The sequence below is a fragment of the Beta vulgaris genome, chromosome 2 (genome assembly GCF_026745355.1).
Source record: "Beta vulgaris subsp. vulgaris cultivar EL10 chromosome 2, EL10.2, whole genome shotgun sequence".
NCBI classification, from domain to species: domain Eukaryota; kingdom Viridiplantae; phylum Streptophyta; class Magnoliopsida; order Caryophyllales; family Amaranthaceae; genus Beta; species Beta vulgaris.
Window position 1 is genome coordinate 25,631,315 of NC_079203.1, and position 18,791 is coordinate 25,650,105.

Below are 18,791 nucleotides of genomic sequence, written 5' to 3' on the forward strand. Positions count from 1 at the left end.
GTTAACGACTACCTTCTGAGACCGAGATGAGACCATTTAGAAAAGAGCAGATCCAAATGTTCGGAAAGATGCTTAACACAGCACAACCGTCCTCTTCCCATATGTTTATATGTATAGTCATTAGCAGCCTTTCCAATCTCAAATGAACATCCTCTTGGATAGTGGATTCCAGTGCGTCAGATTACACATGACAGGAGACTCACAACTGTTTGATGATCTAAAACCATGGTCTACAAATTTATTTGTTTGTATTGCTGATGGAAGCAGCTCCAAACTGACAGGCCTTGATTCCTTAACAATGTCGCAGAAAATCACACTCAAATATGTCCTTTTTGTTCCAATTCTCACTTACAATCTATTATCTGTTGTTAACATACACTAGACAGTAATTCCATAGCTTATTTTCTTGCCAATACTTCTTTTTTCATGATTTATACTCGAGGAAGATGATTGTCAATGCCAATATTTTTGGAGGCTTGTACCGCTACCGCCTTCAAATACAATCAGGTGCAAGTCACTCGACCAACCATAATGCCTTGAGTCACCCAGCTACATAACCGATTCATGTTCAATCTTCATCCCTATTCATAATGTGGGAGTGACAAAGTGCATGGCATGAGTAATAAATGTACAATGTCGTTTCGGGGTGGCACCATTTCTTTGGTACAAGCAAGATCGTGTGAGCTTAGGTTCATCTAAGTTGCTTCCTCTTAAAGGGGACTTACTCATAATTTGTTCTTAATGATGTTCTCCTTTTTTTGTATCAAAGCAAAAAGAACAAAAAAAAAAAAAAAATTAGTTAGTTTATGGTATTTCTTTCCACTTCTTGTGGGTTTCTGGTTTGTGTTTGAATGAACTTTATGCTGCCCATGGTGGTTCGTAAATCCTTAGGTTTAGAAGAGTGTAGAGCAAAGTTGTTAAAGTCGAGATTCTAGTTTGAATAGGAAACGACCTTTAGAATCGAATCATAAAATCGAATCAAGATTCTAAAGGTCTTTTCCTATTCAAGATATTGCACTCAATCTTTCATTGAATGTGCTAAAATTATAAGTTAAAAAACCTAAAAATTGGAAAAAATAGTTGTTTGGCCACTATATGACAATGACAATATATATCTATTATTTGCTTTGTTAGCATGATTAAATTTGCGAAGTTTTCGCTAACAAAAAGAAATGTATAGAATCGTCTAGAATCGTGAATCGAATCATCTACCATATTTGAATCGTAAAACCGTAAGATTTTAAGATTTGATCGCGATTTTAGTAACTTTGGTGTAGAGAGTAAACTATGTTTTTGTGAATATAATGTCAACATAGAGTTAGCCCGATGCTTACAAAATCAATACCTCCTATGTTGAATTTGTAAGCATCTAGCTAACTCTCTTCGGAAATCTTGATTTATAATTTTGGAAGTCTTTTATTGGATCCTAGTCTGTACCTTCTTTTGGTTCAACGGGTGGCATTTTGGGGTGAGGTCAAAGGTGCTCTAGTCTTCAGGAAGAAGGCGACAATAGAAGAATGAACTATCTGAGTTCTGAACATGCTCCTTTGGAGTTGATTGACCACTTTGTGATGAGGAGACTGACGCTCTTTTATATATGCCTCATTGTTGATGGATGATTCAGCCTTTAATGTGTAGTAAAATGTAGTTAACGTTGATGGGATTTTAAATTAAATAACGCTTATTGTTATTAGAAGAAATCAAATATCAGATGTTTCTGCATTGAGTATGGTCATGCATAGATATGTCTTCAATGTATCTTCAACATTCTGTATATTGTTGTTTTCTACCGTCGAACTTTTAGATGCATGCACAGTAAGTTGGTTCTTTTTGGCCATTACTCTGGAGTGAAAGCTTGGTGAAGTGTTATAGTGGAGTTTATAATGTACACATTCATTAGAAACGCAGCACTCGTGCAAAATCTTGTATGCTGCACTCTTTGTTGCCTTATATGGTATCATAACAAGAATTGTTCACTTCTGAATCCTATGAATTTTGTTCAGGTTTTGGAGATTGGGTCCGTTGGAAAGGGGTTAAATGGTGGAGTGAAGAGTTTTTTCGTCCATTCATCCAGCGTAAGAACTCATCTTTACTCAGAGATATAATTTTCTATGTCACATCTCATATGAAATGTTGTGTAGTAGTTAGTTAGTTGACAAATGGGCAATACAAATCCTTTAGCTAGTCCAACTATGTTAATAGGAATGTGACCATAATATGCTCATTGATGAACTTCTCGTGTGTATGCTATTTGTTATGATAGATGCAATTAAGAAACAAACAATTAATGAACAATTGACACAAGAAATAATGTGGTTCACTAACAATGTGTTAGCTACGTCCATAGAGATGAAATGATTTTTTTAGTTTTAGTAGAGAGTACAGATTACAGAATATTAAGACAGAAGTTATTTATAGGGTTTATATAGTACCCGACTAATTAACCTAAACAGGTGGGCCTAAACCTGAAACTAAATTAGACTCAATATATTAAACAGTAAGACCTTCGTGCATGGTTAATCCTAGCGCCATATATTAATTCAATTCATAGTTAACACTATTAATGATTGGACTCTTCTTTCTATGTTCTATCCCTCTTTTTATTAGTAAAGATTTCTGTTTGTCTCTAGTTTTATTCAAGGCAACACTAATAATAAGTGCCTCTAGTTTTACTAGAGAAACTATATTTTCTCTCTTATTAAGTTGTTGTCTGGTTATCAATTGTTATTTTATTGAAAGTAAATGTGATAGGAGTTAGTAGTTAGTAGTCCGTAAAACTAGTATTATTTTATTTTAAGGAGAGAGAATGTGGGGCATGGTTAGAGTTGGTAGGTAATAAGAGTGATATTATTTTATTTGGAGGAGAGAGAGTATGGGCCAATAGTTAAAAGGTACAATGATTAAAATAATAGTGGGTCATATCCCAAAGTAGAAGTGTAAAGAGTAATCTGGGACAAATAAAAAAGGAAAATGTAAAGAGTATTCTGGGATGGAGGGAGTAACTTTTTAGAAAATGTGAAACACTTCTTTGAACATATGCAAACACGTTTTAGAACAATATACTTAACCTTCTTTTAGGAAATATACTTAAACTTTTTAAAACATATGCAACACTTATTAGAACAACATATTTAATTTTTTTTAAGGAAACATACATAATTTTTTTTAAGGAAACAAATTTAAATTTTTAGAACATACACAATACTTCTTAGAACATACTTATAATTTTTTTTTTTTTGAGGATACATACTTAAGTTTTTTTTAAAGAAGTGTATACTTAAATTCTTAGAGCATCTATTTTCATAACATATTTTTCTCCCATGTTAATTATGTAATTATTTTGTTAATAATAAAAAAAAGGATGTTCTTCGTGGTTGTTCTTATGCTCTAAATATAGTAAAATATATGTTCTTAATAGTTGTTCCAGTGTTTAAAATAGTTCTTCTAATGTTCTAAATAGTCCTTGTTGTGTTCTAAATAGTTTTTATTATGTTCTAAATAGTTCTTGTTATGTTTTAAGTATTCCTTGTGTTCTAAATATTACTTGGTGTGTTCTATATAGTTCTTGTCGTGTTCTAAATAGTTGCACTAGAGTTTTGATGTTCCTAATGTATAAACTTTTGAAAAATATAAATATGAATAGTATTGTATCCTTTATTTCTGCATTTTTGGAATTAAGAAAAAAACAAAAATCAATTGAAAATAACCAAAAAGACACTGAAATTTCTCGGAATTATTTGACAATTACTTACTTTGTTCTTTGGAACATGTTAAATATAATTTGGAACATACTTGAAATAATTTGGAGCACACTTAAAATATTTTAAGAACATACTTGAAATAATTTAGGACATAAGCTTCAAAATTTTAAACATGTAAATATTAATATAAGATTTTTTGATTTCAATAATGCAACCTTTTAGCCATTCACTACGAATAAGATAACCTTTTAATTATTCCTAAATAATGCAAGCTTTATACCAAAAGTCCTATAACAAGTCAAATTGACTGAAAGAGGTTAAAAGTGTTTTTGGTAGAAAAATACAAAAGCTAATTCTCTCACTCCCTCCCCCCTCCCCCTCCTCCCTCGCCTGCTGCCCACCCCATCTCCTTCCCCTTCCCCAGGCCCCAAAACAACCCTCACCACCCTCACCACTGAAACAACCCACCCCATCTCTTAAACCAGCGAAAACCCGCCCACCCCACCCCTTGAACCACCAAAACCCACCCACCCAATCCCTTAAACCACCAAAACCACCCACCCGACCGTTAAACCAACGAACATGCCAGGAAGATCTTCCGGTGGCAAAAACCACGTAATCGGTCAAATCGCATAATCTTCACATCATCTGCCCCAACTTTGGTGAGAACTTTTTCGATTTGTTCAAGCTTCAAAATCTCAGTTTTCCATGTTTATCGAGGGTTAAAGTGGTGAAGAAGCTACTGTGAGGTTCCATAGCCATGGTTGCCGGAGAGAGGAAGAGGGGAGAGAATTTGAGTGGGATCTCAGAGCTGACAACATCAGAAATTGAGAGTTTTGGGAATTTGAGAGTATTTTCTGGGGAAACGATAGAAAAGATCGAATGACAAATGAAGTGAGCTTTTCGGTGAAAGAGAGAGAAGAAGGCGGTGATGGTGGTTCGTAAAAGAGGGAGAAGCTAAGAAGGTGGTGATGGTGGGGATTGTGGAGGGGGGTGGAAGTGAGAAGAGGAAAGTTTGGGTTTGCTCATTCCATGAACTCCAATTTTTGGGGGTGGGGGAGGGAAAAGGTGGTGATTTTGGGGTTGGGGACTAAGGGTAAGGGTTTTTTCCAGTGGCTAAGGTCGTAGGGGTGGGGTTGGGGAACAGGTGGAGGGAGATAAGGAAGAGAGAGAAAAAATGAATGTTGTTTTTTTTAATTCAACAAAAATTAAAAACTAACCAATGAAATTGTGACATGTGTCCCGGGCAACCTGTTTATGAGGTTGCATCCGGTTTTTACCCATTCGGAGAATTTTTTGTTAAAAGTTGCATTATTTAGGAATAACTTAAAGGTTAGCTTATTCGTTGCGAATGGCTAAAATGTTGCATTATTAAAATAAAAAAATCCATTAATATATGTATATGTGTTGATTAGGTTTTTACGTAAAAAAATGTGTTAATGTTTTAGAAATCATAGCATATGTTCTATAACTTATTGTTCTAAAAATCATAGCATACGCTCTAAAAAGTGTTTAATATGTTATAAAAACAAAAATTTAAGTAGGAAAAATTGCACTTTTAGTCCGAACTATCGATTACTCCGAAGCAATCCTAATTTTGGGGTATGTTTTCTAGAAACAGTTCCATTTGACTGGTTATAATTTTTTTACGCTAATTTATTCTTCCTCTTTTTCTCTCTCCACCTCCCCTGCCACCCTTTTGCCTCCCAATCCCCTATCTCCTCCTCGATGCCAGCCACCATTCAGCCTGGCTCTTCTTCTTCCTCCTTTTCTCTATCCCCTTCCACTACCTTCTCCCTCCCTTGCCACCATAGGTTATTTTGATGAATTTTTCTCAGCCGCACCATCAACCCAGCCTCGACACACACCACTACTGTCCATGGTGTCAAAACAAGGCCGTATCGTATTGCCTGTGTCGTAAAGGTTTTCAGGGCTACTGAACCAATATTACCCGCATCGTAAATGTGTAAAAAAACCTGCATTTTAGGCGGGTTTTAGGGATATTTCATGGTTTAAGTGGATATTCTGCTGTACGACAACGACATCATCCCGTTTACCGCGTTATCGCAACCGTGACCGAAACGGTATTTTCGAACTATGATACTGTCAAGACCCCGTCTCAACCACTCCACCAGCCTAATCCAACCAGTCGAATATCTTCTTTTCTTTCCAATTTCACCCACCTTTTTCAGTTTTTCTAGTAGGTGAAAACCGAAGAACAACAAGGAAAATAGAATTATGAGTTGAATTGAAGTTTCAAGATCAAAAGAAATGTTTATCATTCTCCTAACTAAAACTCTCGTCTTTATTTTTCTATCTTGGTAAGCCATAGATCAAAAGAAAGACTGGGATTCGATCTCTCCCCTCCTTTTCTCTTTTTCTTTGATAGCTATCAATGATGGTGGTGCACAAGTAATCTTGATGAATTATTCTGTTAAAACCTTCAATTTTCCTTCCCCATTGTTTACAATTGATGTTCTTAATTACATTCATAATTTTTGTCCACACATGTACTATTTTTCTCAGTAAAATTTTACTGGCCACCAATCTAGAGGATTTTTACTGATCTCCCTTCCTTTTGGTGTTTTTTTCCCTTTCTCAAAGAATTCTTTGACTCCTGAATTTCTTAAATTTCCCTTTTTAAGGGGGTGGCAGAGGAGGGGGTGGTAGGTGGGGTGGCATGGGAGGGGGTGGGGAGGGTTGACAGGTTTGGGGTTGGGGAGGGGTGGTAGCATGGCAGTTAGAGGCGAGTGTGGCAGTCTTGAGGGTGCGGGAAGGGCGGTTGGGATGGTGATTTTATAGAGTTTAGCTACTGTAAAAAATCACTTACCTACTGGGACTGTTATTAGAAAACATATCTTAAAGTTGGGACTGTTCAGAAATTATCCTTAGGTGAGACTGAAAATGGCGAAACGCCATAGTTGGGACCGTTCCTGTCAATTTTTCCGTTTAAGTATGTTCTAAAAAATATTGCATATGTTCTAAAAAGTGGTGGGTATGTTTTAAACATAAATCTGTTCTCACATATGATATATGTTCTCACATAAGGACCCATTCTCACCGGATCCTTTATATATATACACGTATAGGGTTAGGTTCCCAAAAGAGCAATCCTTATATGAGAACGTGAGTACGCTTTGTTATAGTCCTTTTTAACCAATATGTAAGCAATTTTGGCTATTTGCAAGGCCAATCTTCCAAAAGGATTATTATGTAAAATCTTAAAAATGGATTATATATGCACTAAAATGGATTGTAATTCCAGTGTTCTCACATTCTCTTACTTCCTCCATTCTGAAATAAGTGAAACACTTAATCTCTTTTATGTGAGAGTTTTTTCAGATAAGTGTTACTTAACACTTATCTGAGAACAGAGGAAGTATAAGAAGTGTTTTCATGTGAACTTTATTCTAATATATCAAATTATGTTAGATTTGTGTCTATTTATTTTCAAAGATATTTATGGTTAGACTTGTCTTCTGACATGCAACAATGAAAAGAAAGCATTAGATGGATTATTATTAGGAGTCTTTCGCTTATATAAGCTAAGTCTATATTATGGTTTAGGCATAGTGTATGAGAGAAATTTAAGGAATAGCGTCTTGGATAAGGTCACATTTTTCAGCAATAGCTGTGATGTTGCAGAAGCGCCTATAACGAATTAATGGAACAGTTCGCAGCTTACGTGGCCTGAATTTTCACATTAATGGATTTCTAACCTGAAATAGTTTAGGGAGTTTTGTTTCTATCTTTATATGACCAAGCCTATCATATGATTGGGCTATTTGGTGAATAAGCAAGCAAAACGTGAATTCCCCATCCTATTAGTAATTCAAAGGGAGAAAACTTATATACATTACCCAACATGAAAGCTAGCCCACATCTTCTCCCTTCTTTGTTTGTGCGTGTTGTTTTTTGTGTTGCAACTCATTTCCCTTTAATAGGCTAATTTTGACAAGGAAATCACGTAGAGGAGAAAAGAACATCCTAATGCAGATTAGCGTATGTGGTTCTAGAAGGGTGTGATTCTTAACAACAATATAGCTTAACGTCAAGTTCAAGATCCATTGCACAATGATCGTTTATTAATAGAATATCGGACTTCTAATTCCATGGTTTGAATACTTTGAGTACTTTGTGTGTGATTGGATTTCTTAGTTAGATTCAACCCAAATCTTATCTACTTAGTGATATTGATAAATGGTGCTTCTTAGTCTTTGTAGGAACCGTAGTGAGCCTCGAACTTCTGGAATTTCCTAGTAATTGTTAACAGAGTGTTCCTTGATTATAATCTAGTCTTGGTTGTTTCTCTTAGAAAACATAAACTTCGCATCCTTGTTTTTAAGATTGTGTTTCTTTTTTGGGGTTGGAAAAGTTCGATCAAAGGGTCAAATTTAAGATTGTAGGTCCTCACCATGTTAGTATCACTTCAAGCTAAGAAAGTAGAAGAAAAGACTCAATTTGATGATAAATTCACACAAGTGATAGGTCTGAATTATGCACATGTAATGTGTCACAGAATTGATTACTGCTACTGTCAAGTTGCTAGACTATGGGTGTTTGTTTGGCAACAGGATGGGAAGGATAAGGAGGAATGGGACAAGTATTCTGATGATGCCCGTCTCACTTCTTGTGGGTGGGTATCACTTCTATCCTCATACTCGCTCCATTAACCCCCTGGTATGCAAATACTAGCCTATATGGAACGGGTGTTAAACGGTATTCACTTGTAAAATGTGCTGCCTGCGACTCTTATGCTTTTGAATGAAGAACATAATAAGTCTGGATTCGCTTGTATAACAGTTTGGATATCCTGTTTCAAGGACCTTACTGATGAGATTGATTTACTGCTTCCTCTTTCCACTCTCCTATTTGCACATATGCTTGTTTGTTGATGGTTTGCATCACTATTGCAGGGAACCATGGTGACAAATGAGATATTTGATGCTTTGCGACATGCACAAGTTTCACTGGAATCACATGACGTCAAAATTTCCGCAGCAAATATTTTGAATCCGGGAGTTCCTCCTTCTTCTATGATGTCATTTCTGAATAAGGTTCGAATAATGTCCCACATGTTTTTTTAATTTTTTTGTTTTTCTACTTTTATTTTTAATTTGAGGTGTGACCCAGCTGCTCAAGTGATTCATATTTGGTTAGTGGCACTTATTCACTCTTTCAGCCTTTTCTATACAGTATAGAGATCTAGCTTGTAGCACTGTCATGCTAGAAATTTAGAGTTTAACATAGCTCAATTGGCTATTGTGGCCAATGGTACCCGGTACGAAATGCGATTCAATTCGGGGAACAGAACGGGGAACACTACCTCTGGTGAATCGGGTACGACGGGTACGATAGGTTTTTATTTATCCTAAATATTTTTAAAGAAATAATAAAATTGAAGTGATGATTTGAGTTTTTCAGAATTGCAAAACATATTTTATGTTCAATGAGTACATAACCCTAAGAATGCATTTTGGAAATGAAAAAGATAAATAAAAGCCAAACGTTCATTTGAAAGCAATAAACTTTCCAATGTCTCTAGTCTACCGTTATGCCTTAGAAATACACACTTTGCTTTTTCAAAAAATAAAATACAAAGAAAAAAGAAGAGGGTGCAAGGTGACTTTACTAAGGGGGAAGTGGGGTCCATATTCCAAGAATCTAGCTAGTATATTATCAAATTATAAAGATGGGTATTAATAAACAAAAGAAAAAACAACAAAAAGGCTAAAGTTTCCGAGGCATGGTCTCCCTCCCTCTACTGTCTTTCTTTTCCTCTTTTCACCATTGAAGTAGATGGAAGCTTGAAAGTTCAAGGTACCACCTAAAAAAATTTAAAAGTAAACACACCCATAGCTTCGTAAGTGTAGGACAATCAAAATCCCACTACTTTTAAGATCAAATATCGCTAAGATGTGGTAAAAGTGCAGCGTCAGGGTTTTGAATCTGTCCTCTAAATCTTAATTTTCCTTTACTTTTTTGGGACACTTATATTTCCGAAATGGTCTGCAACGTGCAGTGATCTGGATCGCGTTTGCCCCATGTTCGGAACGTTTGATCTGGATCGCCGGTCAGAGCTCGATCCAGCAATCTAGGTAACACTGATTGTGGCTTTGGACATTAATACTATTGCTCTAATGACTCTGTTACGGGCCGTTATTTATGGGATATCGGGAAGGGTGGTTATCATTGTATAATAGCCAAGTCGCACTTTTAGCCATATTCGTACAATCTATGTAGCATCGAGGTGGACACACGAATAGTTATGGTTGGATATGAAAAAATCATAATATCAATGAATGGGTATGACATGGATTTGGATAAAAGAATCAAAATTGCAGAAGATTAAAATCCACGCATAAGTCAATGTAATTTATTGTCTTAAGAAAATAACGGTAAATTGAAGTAACGAAGATCGAAATGAAAGAAGGAAAAAGGAATCATATATGAAAAGAAAAATACCAATCACATTTCGGAAGCAGATTAGCACAATTGATGAAATAGAAAAAGAAAGTATGACGCTCATTCATTGCTTGGTCTCACATAAAGAAGGAAAAGAGAGAAAAAAAAGGAAGAACTGAAAGAAAGAGATGGAGATTGAAAAGAAAATCGAAATGTGAAAAGTCCTCACCACTCTAGCCACTAGAGAAGGAGAGCCACAAGCAGAGACACCGACACCGGCACCACACACTAATCAAGGTGTGAGGAGAGGAGATTTGGCAAGGTTATCCCCTAGTTTTCTTCGCCTTCGAGTGGGTGGTGAGTGGTGAATGGTGCTCAGTGGTCATGACCCCATATAGTCATTACCGCGGCTGGTCACGTTGTGCAAGAGAGAGAGAGAAAAGCGGAGAGAAGAGTAGCTAATGAGAGGAAAATCGAAATGTGAAAAGTCCAAACTTAAACTCACCACTTTAGCCATAAGGAAGGAGAGCCACCAAACACGGAGTGATGCACAGGAATTGTGAGGAGAGGAGATTTGACAAGGTTGTCCCCTAGTTGTCTTCGCCTCCCAATGAGTGGTGAGTGGGGATCAAATGTCCGTTCCTTTACAGAACGGCCGTTCTGTAACGGATTTTAAACCCACCGTTTCGAGAAACACCGTTATAATGCCGGGACTTGGAATTCACACCAAACTTGCCGCGACACCGTTCCGTAACGGTGGAACGTCGTTCTGTAACGGGTTTTATATGAGAATGTCCGTTATTTATGAAAAAAGTTAAAAGGAAGAAGCGAAAGAGGGAGAAGGAGAAACCTTAGATCTAGAAATTGACGACAAGATCCATCACAAAGAGAAATTAATTGATGGGGCTTTTACTCGTGGGATGGAGGCGAGCAGAATGACGTTGAATCTTATGCTGGTTGTCTTCTCCAGCGACGGCAATCGGAGATGTGACGTGGGGCTTTTCTCTCATCTAAGACTTGCTGACTTTTTATATGGTACCCGACTACCCGTATTTCTCGTCTACCACGTGGACCAAAAATTCAAGCAATGCTTTATTTAAAAAGTAGCAGTACAACTGTACCACAATACACAGACTAGTACACCTCCTCTCCTTTCTCTCTCAAACAAGTGAACTAAACCATTGCTTTTTTTTCTTTTTACTTCTTGTTAGTACTAAACCTTTGAATTCAAACTATATAAATAAATTAATTTAAAATATATTTGTAAATATCCTAAACACTGCATTTATAATACTATTAGACACAATATAAAGAAAAAACATAAAACAAAATGAAAAATTGCCACTCATGTGAATTTTTCCAAAAAATTCACGTCGCGACGACCGCGAAATGTTCTATTTGTCCGTCACGGGACGTTCCCGCAAAAACGCGACTGTAACTGGACCACGTTTTTCTATGGTGCTGAGTGGTGTTCATTGGTCATGGCCCCATATAGTCATTAACGCGGCTGGTCGCGTCGCTCGAGAGAGAGAGAGAGAAGCGAAGAGAAGAGAGTAACTAATGATCCCTCAGTCTAAAATTCAAGGGTTTATTTTTGCAATTTGCATTAAATGTTTCTACTACTGAGATACACTTCTCAATGAACTCTTGCGAGAACTTACAATATGCAACTTCAGACTTCTTTGAACCAATGGAATTGAAACCACCCAACAATTCCAAATAACCAAGTCATAATAAGTTTCCAATCGCTCCATAGTTCCCGAAAACAGACCAGTTTAAAAGATCAATTTCGATAAAATAGCGAACAATTTTAAATATTATGTTAAGTTTCCGGTCTGAAACTAGAAAAAAGTAATGCAATTTCAAGCCAAGAAAATCCCCAAAAGTTACTCAAATTTCACCTTAAAAGTGCTCGAATCTGCCAGAAATATTTGTTGGAAGTTTGCTACTATTGCCTTAGTTTTATAAGGCGCGAGGCGCACCAAGGCACAAAGCGCAAGAAGGGAGGCCCAAGGCACGCGCATCTGGTAGACGAGGCGTGTACCTTTGGTGCCAAATATCTTAGGAATCAAATAGAAGAGAAAGACATTAGTTGTTGCAAAGAAAAAATAAAAGGGTAAATTGACATTACCTTTAAATAAAAGGATAAAATAAACTACTCAAAAGTTTAGAATTCAATGAGTAAAGAAAGGGAATATGGGGTAGTGGATGGGGCGCATGAACCTTAGTCATAGCTCATAAGTCAAAGCAGATGTGCTGTAAAAAATATGAAATAAAGAGTTGAAGCGAGAAGACAGAAAGAGACAAAGAAGACGGAGAAGAGAAAGAGAGAAGACGGAAGAAAGAGAGAGTAAAAGAAATCGAGGAGATACTTGCCTTAGACACTTAACCGGCGAAGTCCACCAGAGATTGTTGAACAATCTCTGCCACATGTGGCGAGTTTGTGCCCCCAAAAGTACAATTATTTATGAGATTAAAAAATGAGGGCCTTTTCTTTTCCAGATCCGGGTTTTGATTTAGGGACGAAATTCAAGCATATTCATGAAATTCCTTGAGCGATATTATTCGAATTTGAGTTTTAAATCTTGGGTAAGTTTTTGTTTTTAAGAAATATTGCTTTTTTAGAGGTTTTTAGCTCAAATCTTTTCTTCCGAAAAAGCGGCCTCAGGCAGCACCTACCTGCACCCATCATAGGTCGCGTTGCCTAGGACTGCCAAGGTGATTTTTCTTGCAATTGGGCGCGATTTTTAAAACTAAGATATGTTTGTTTCTTGTTCAAAACTTGAGAAATTTGATCTAGTGGAATCCGAGGGTGTCTATCTTCTTTTTGACGAACCAAAAAACACTTGAATTGGACACTCCATTCCCCCACACGCTCCTATAGGATCTTGTCGCTTTGATTCAAATTTGATACAAAACTAAGCAGGGCGGCTCTATCATTATCAGGCCAGCTTAAATTCTCAAATTTGGGGCCCTTGACTCATATTTAAGATAAATGCACAAAAGTGTTTAACCAAAAACTCACAAGTTAAGGTTTTGAGGGTGTTCTTGAGGTCTCAATCACAAAAAATAAAAGCACAATACTGGAACTATGCAATCAATTCCAGAAATCACACCCAAACAGGCGGACTCTCAATCTTTGAACTCAAACAATCTCTAATTCTAATTCATGTTGAACGAACCCTTAAATAGAAATTACAAAGGAATCTTAATCCTAAACTATGATTAAACGACTCCTAATGATCTTAGATCAAGTAAAATCCTCTTTGAAGTGGAATAGAAAAACCCCGCAAGCAAAAGATTTCTAAGGTAACTAGACTCCTAACAACTTAAGAGATCTAATAGACTTCTAACATCATTAGAATTCTTACAAGTTTAGACTTCTAACAAGATCAAAATCCTAACAAGATTAGAGTCTAATCATACTAGGCTTCCATGTTTCTAAGAGCTCCATTATAAGTTGGACTTTTAACAAAAAATCTAACAAGAATAAAGAATAATATATGTAGAGTTCTAACAAACCTAAAACTCTACTGGAAGTCCTAACAAAACTAGGACTCCACAAAAGAGATGGGATCATGATTGATCTCACATCATCTACCAAGACTATATGCATGCACACTCAAACATGGAGGGGTTACGGTGCAGAATCCACCAGATAATACCGCATGTCATCCCCAGCTTTGGCCATCAATAAGATTGAGCTCGTGTTACTCTAATTAGAGCATATTAGGATAGAGAATACTAGGAACTAGGAACTAGGAACTGATAAAGCACAAAACCATAGAGGGGCTAAGGCCTGATAGACATTTACTGTTATGACTTAGGCATGTGACAATTTTTTAAGCCCACTGCCCACACGACATGAAGTGTAGTATTCGTTTTAACTTCATAATCTGTTGTTTGATGTTTTAGATTATTTCTCAAAATATACAACACTAAGGACTAATATCCAGTAGAAATGAGGAAAATAATTAAAGAGCTTACTGAAAGAACTTTCTTTTTTTGATAACTAAAGAGCTTATTGAAGATGTAATTTTCACCTTGTTCAAAATAGTAGTTAAAATGATGATAAAATGACATATTGCTTATATACTTATTAGTTTTGGTATAATCATAGTGGATGCATTTGGGTGTCATCGATTTTAAGGTTTTTCTTCAACAATTCATCAGTTTATGTATCCAGAACAAGATGAACGCTGGGGGTCAGATGATTGAAAAAGGTAGATATGAGATTGAGAACCACATTGTTAAGGAATGGAAGTCTGTTACTTCTGTTTAGTTGTTTGGCACGCTCAAGTATGTATTTAGAACTTATGACTGAAGAGGAGCTATGAGATCTCTACCATGGGGGGTGGTGAGTATGTGATTTAGGAGGTTTAAAAGGGATGAGTAACTTCTGGATATTAGATTTCATACTATGGTTACCTTTGCCAAATTTTAGTGTTAATGACATGCATTTCAAATAAATGTCCAATCCAACACCCCAATAAAGAAAGTGAAGGGAGTGTAGCAGTTCATTAGATAATAATTTTGACTTCTGCTAATGTATAATTTTTTTAAGGAATATTATAACTCTCGAGGAAAGTGATTTTATAATTACCAAAACCCTCGCATAAGATCAGATTAAGAGCAACTAAGTTAATAGTTTGAATTGGAAGTAGAAGATTAGCTCTTACACACCCACAATAAAAAAATTAGTATGATTTACTAGGTAAAGATCTCAAGTTTAGCAAACAAAGATTAATCACTTCTAGTGAAAACTCCAAAGTATTCACACAATAATAAATTATTAACTCACATTAATTTTTAGCTGTAAAACATTTATTATTATTGATTCAGAAGTTTTTAGAAAAACCAACCTAAGACTCTATATAACGTATGACTTCCTAAGGAGTTATAAGTTATCCCAACTTCCTAACTTCCTAATATGACTATATGAAGGAATAAAACCAGCTACTAACAACTAATTAAATCGTTTAGATTGAGGTTAGCGAAAACACGTTTTCCTAACCACCTTAGGAAAACATTACTTGTCCCTCAATTCACGAAACCAGCTCTTAATTCGATTATTACAAAATTAAAAGAAGTTTTAACCTTATTTGGGATTCCCAATCAATCCTAACAGTCATAGTATTAGGATAACATACTTACTTACTTGAATGATAAGTGAAACAAATATTTTGTTCACATGTAAAACACAACTAGCTTGGTAAAATTGGACTCATGCGTACTACTTAGTATAAAGAATTAAAACAATGGAACAATAATAACTTGGATGTTACTCAAGATTCCCACTTGGATACGGAGCTTTGCCTTTTCTTTCTATGGTTTATCCCTTCCGCTAATGGCTTACAAACCAGGAGGGTGCTGAGGAAGGATAAGACTTCCTCAAGAATCAATTGCTTGCTCTTCATAAAAAGTAATGCAACAATGTCCTTGAGCTAAACGAAAGCCATATAAATTAAATGAATTGATCTCTATTAATTCTTGCTTGCTTCGGACGTACTCTTTCGCAACATCAGTTATATCATCAGTGGATTGCTTCTAATTCCTAGCGGATCCTTAAGAAGCTTTAGGGTGCATCAACGTATTCTATCCCCCAAATAGAGTGTTATGAATGAGATTGGATTTTGTCGGTCAAAGGTTGCTTACCTTAATGTTCTATGAACATTATATTCTTTTTTCGGGTATCACCAGTTTGACCTTTTGAACACTAGGTTTAAATCTTGCAGTTGAGTCTACTTCCTGGCGTAAGGGAAAACTACAGATCGACATCCGTATGCAAAATTTCTGGTTGCTAATTATTTATTTTCATCTTTGCAGAATTCTCAAATATCTGGTGTCATCTTAGAAGATTTTGATGCCACGTTTGAAAATGAATTTTATCACAGTCACCTTGATGATATCTGTGAGTTAATATATATTCCTGGAGTTTGCTTTGTGTTAATTAGAAAGGAAACATAAACCAAGAATTGTTTCTCTGAAATTGTCTTTCCATGTTACTGCAGCAAACATAAACTCCACATCCGTTGTAGCTGCTGCTTCTCTTGTTGCCCGTTCTCTCTACATTCTTGCCACTGACATGAAGGACTCTGATATCTCAGATCTGGATGTTATCCATGCAAATGCCTCTTTGATAGAAGAACTTTTGGATTGTCTATTGAAATGTGATCCTGGTTTGACTTGTGGGCTGGTGAAGGGTTATATATTGCCAACGGATACCTGCCCCAGCAGTTATGTTGGAGTTATGGTGACAGATCCTTCATCTCCTCCATACCGTGGATATTCCAGCGATATATCGAGGTTTATTTGGAACTTCTTAGCTGAGAAGACGGCTACAAAGATGGAGAACACCAGTTTGAGTTGTCAACAAGGTTGTAGCAGTCAAAATGAATTGTGCATTAAAGCAGAGACTGACGAGAAAGGTGTCTGTGTTAGATCCACCACCAGGTAGCAGCATTACCAATATTTCTTTCCTCTTCCGAGTTTACTAGTATTTCAGTAGATGGGATATAATTCATTTATGAGCACTAACTGACATGTAAAGTGTGCCCTTTTGTACATATGCGGCCACTGCCAGTTACCGAGTGTTTGATTAACTCGTGATAGAAAATGTACGACCCTTTATTTAAGAGTTCACCCTTGTCTCCCTGATTGGCAATATCTAATGGGAATTATGTGTTATTTATTTTTCTCATAAAAAGTGATTCTGAATTCTGATGTTTCCTGCATATTTGCTGTTACAATGACTGACTGCCCGGTTTTGCTCATTTCCAGCGTGATCTTTTGTTTCTTCCATCCTACCTTGTTACTGTCTCTATCCATTAAATCTATGTCACAAGTCACATGTAATAAATCCATGACATGTGATCACAAAATGAATGATGTTGCATTTGTGTGACCCCAAATACTTCTCCCTCCTGCCTGATATTAGTCGCATATACTATATTGAGATTTCCAAAACTAAGGCCACAGTTCCTTGAAATAGTTACGAGTCATGTTTGAATTTCCTGTTATCATCCCTATTTTGATTGAATGAGTGAGAACAGCTTTTAAGGACATAACTATCAATTTAGTTGTTTAGTTCAGCATTGAAATATCTTTTGGTATATAACACATTGTAATGAAAAAAGAAATCAATGAGTTGCGACAATGTAGCGAGGTTAGTTTTATCTATCAATCATTCTGTAAGTTGTCATACTAATTGACGCATTTTCCGATCTTTTCAGGTACGTACCTGCATTTTCAACCCGTCTTCAGTATGAGTCTGGATCGTGGAAGTTACTGCCTGTGAATTCTTCAGATCCTATGAGCATGGCGGACCCTGTTTGGACTGAGAGCAATTGGGATGTCATTGGACTTCGAGTATATACACGTCAAGATTCAGCATATGACCACCTTATCTTGCTGGCGGGTGTAGGTATTACTGGCTTCTCTTATCTTGCCATTGAAATCATCAAGTCAATCGTGACTAAAACTTTGAAGAGAGATTAGGCTGAAAGGGAGACTTTTGCTTGTATATCTGAAATTTATATGAAGTGTGGAATATGGATTCTTAAATATGAGCTACTCTTGTGACATGGCCTTCTGAAGCTGCATTAACACATACTCTGTAGGTAGTGAAAGTGCAATTTCTGAATATAAGTTTCAATTTGAACAGTTCCTCCGGATGATAATGAGTACAATTTTGTATTATTTTATTGCAAAAGTGAAGTCAGCATGTGCTCTGACATTTCTCCAAAAGATATACAACTCGTCCGAATCTGGATGTTTCTCGGCATGAGAGAGGACTATTCTTAATAATTTGCATATCAATCATGATAGCAGGTTTAAGTCATGCTAATTCATTCACAAACTAAACAATAAAAAGTGTTGACAATCCTATGAGTATTTTTTTTGAGAAGCAAGAAAGTAGTATATTGCACTCAAACAGGCCATATTACATCAAGCAGTCTAAGAACAAACTTAGCTGCACCCCAACAGAGGTAAAAACCTCAAAACCAATCTATAACAAATCAAACCACCTATGGGTCATTTTCCTATACACTTGAATGATTTTATGTTTCACATTGAATTGAATCTGCTGGATAGCAGATTGGATAGAAGGAACCTTATTGTTCCACAGTGCATCATTCCTAGCTCTCCACACCTGATATACAAGAGCAGCCAGTGATGTCATGATGACTTTCCTATGGAAGCTTCCAGTCCTGTGACTCTTAAGCAACCAAGTCATGTGTTGGTAGAGATTGACATATTGTCTTCTGACTCCAAGCCATAAGTGAATCTAGTGCAAACATCTCATACTGAAAGCACACTCAAAAAATAGATGTGCATGAGTCTTCCTGGCAACACCACATAAGCAGCAGTCTGTACACTAAGTGATGCCCATCTTAGCTAATCTCTCCCTAGTCATCAGCCTTTGCATCAAAGCAAGCCAGAGAATAAAACAATGCTTAGGAATATATAACCTATTCCAGATGCCCTTACTATATCTCCAATTTTGCCCAATGGGAAGGAGGGCCATGTAAGTTTTTGCAATACTGAACTGAGAGGCATCATTTAAAGCAATCATAGGCCACAACCGATCTTTTACATGGCAAATACACTTCCAAACCCAACTGGCCGTAGAAGGAGGTTTGTAGCCTTCCCAGTTTGCCTCTTTAAGGTACACAGAATGAACCC

At 36.5% G+C, this 18,791-nt stretch overlaps 1 protein-coding gene across 1 annotated transcript in view; it reads left to right on the forward strand.

The window, feature by feature from the left end:
- The window catches only part of LOC104906346 (nicastrin), a 37,893-nt gene extending 20,004 nt beyond the window's left edge, over positions 1–17,889 (forward strand). The window contains exons 12-16 of the mRNA XM_010695086.3: positions 2,004–2,075; positions 8,618–8,758; positions 15,933–16,017; positions 16,118–16,559; positions 17,339–17,889. Coding sequence (XP_010693388.1) covers positions 2,004–2,075; positions 8,618–8,758; positions 15,933–16,017; positions 16,118–16,559; positions 17,339–17,603 — 1,005 coding nt within the window. The 3' untranslated portion in view covers positions 17,604–17,889. The remainder of the gene's footprint in view (positions 1–2,003; positions 2,076–8,617; positions 8,759–15,932; positions 16,018–16,117; positions 16,560–17,338) is intronic.
- The last annotated feature ends 902 nt before the right edge of the window (positions 17,890–18,791 follow it).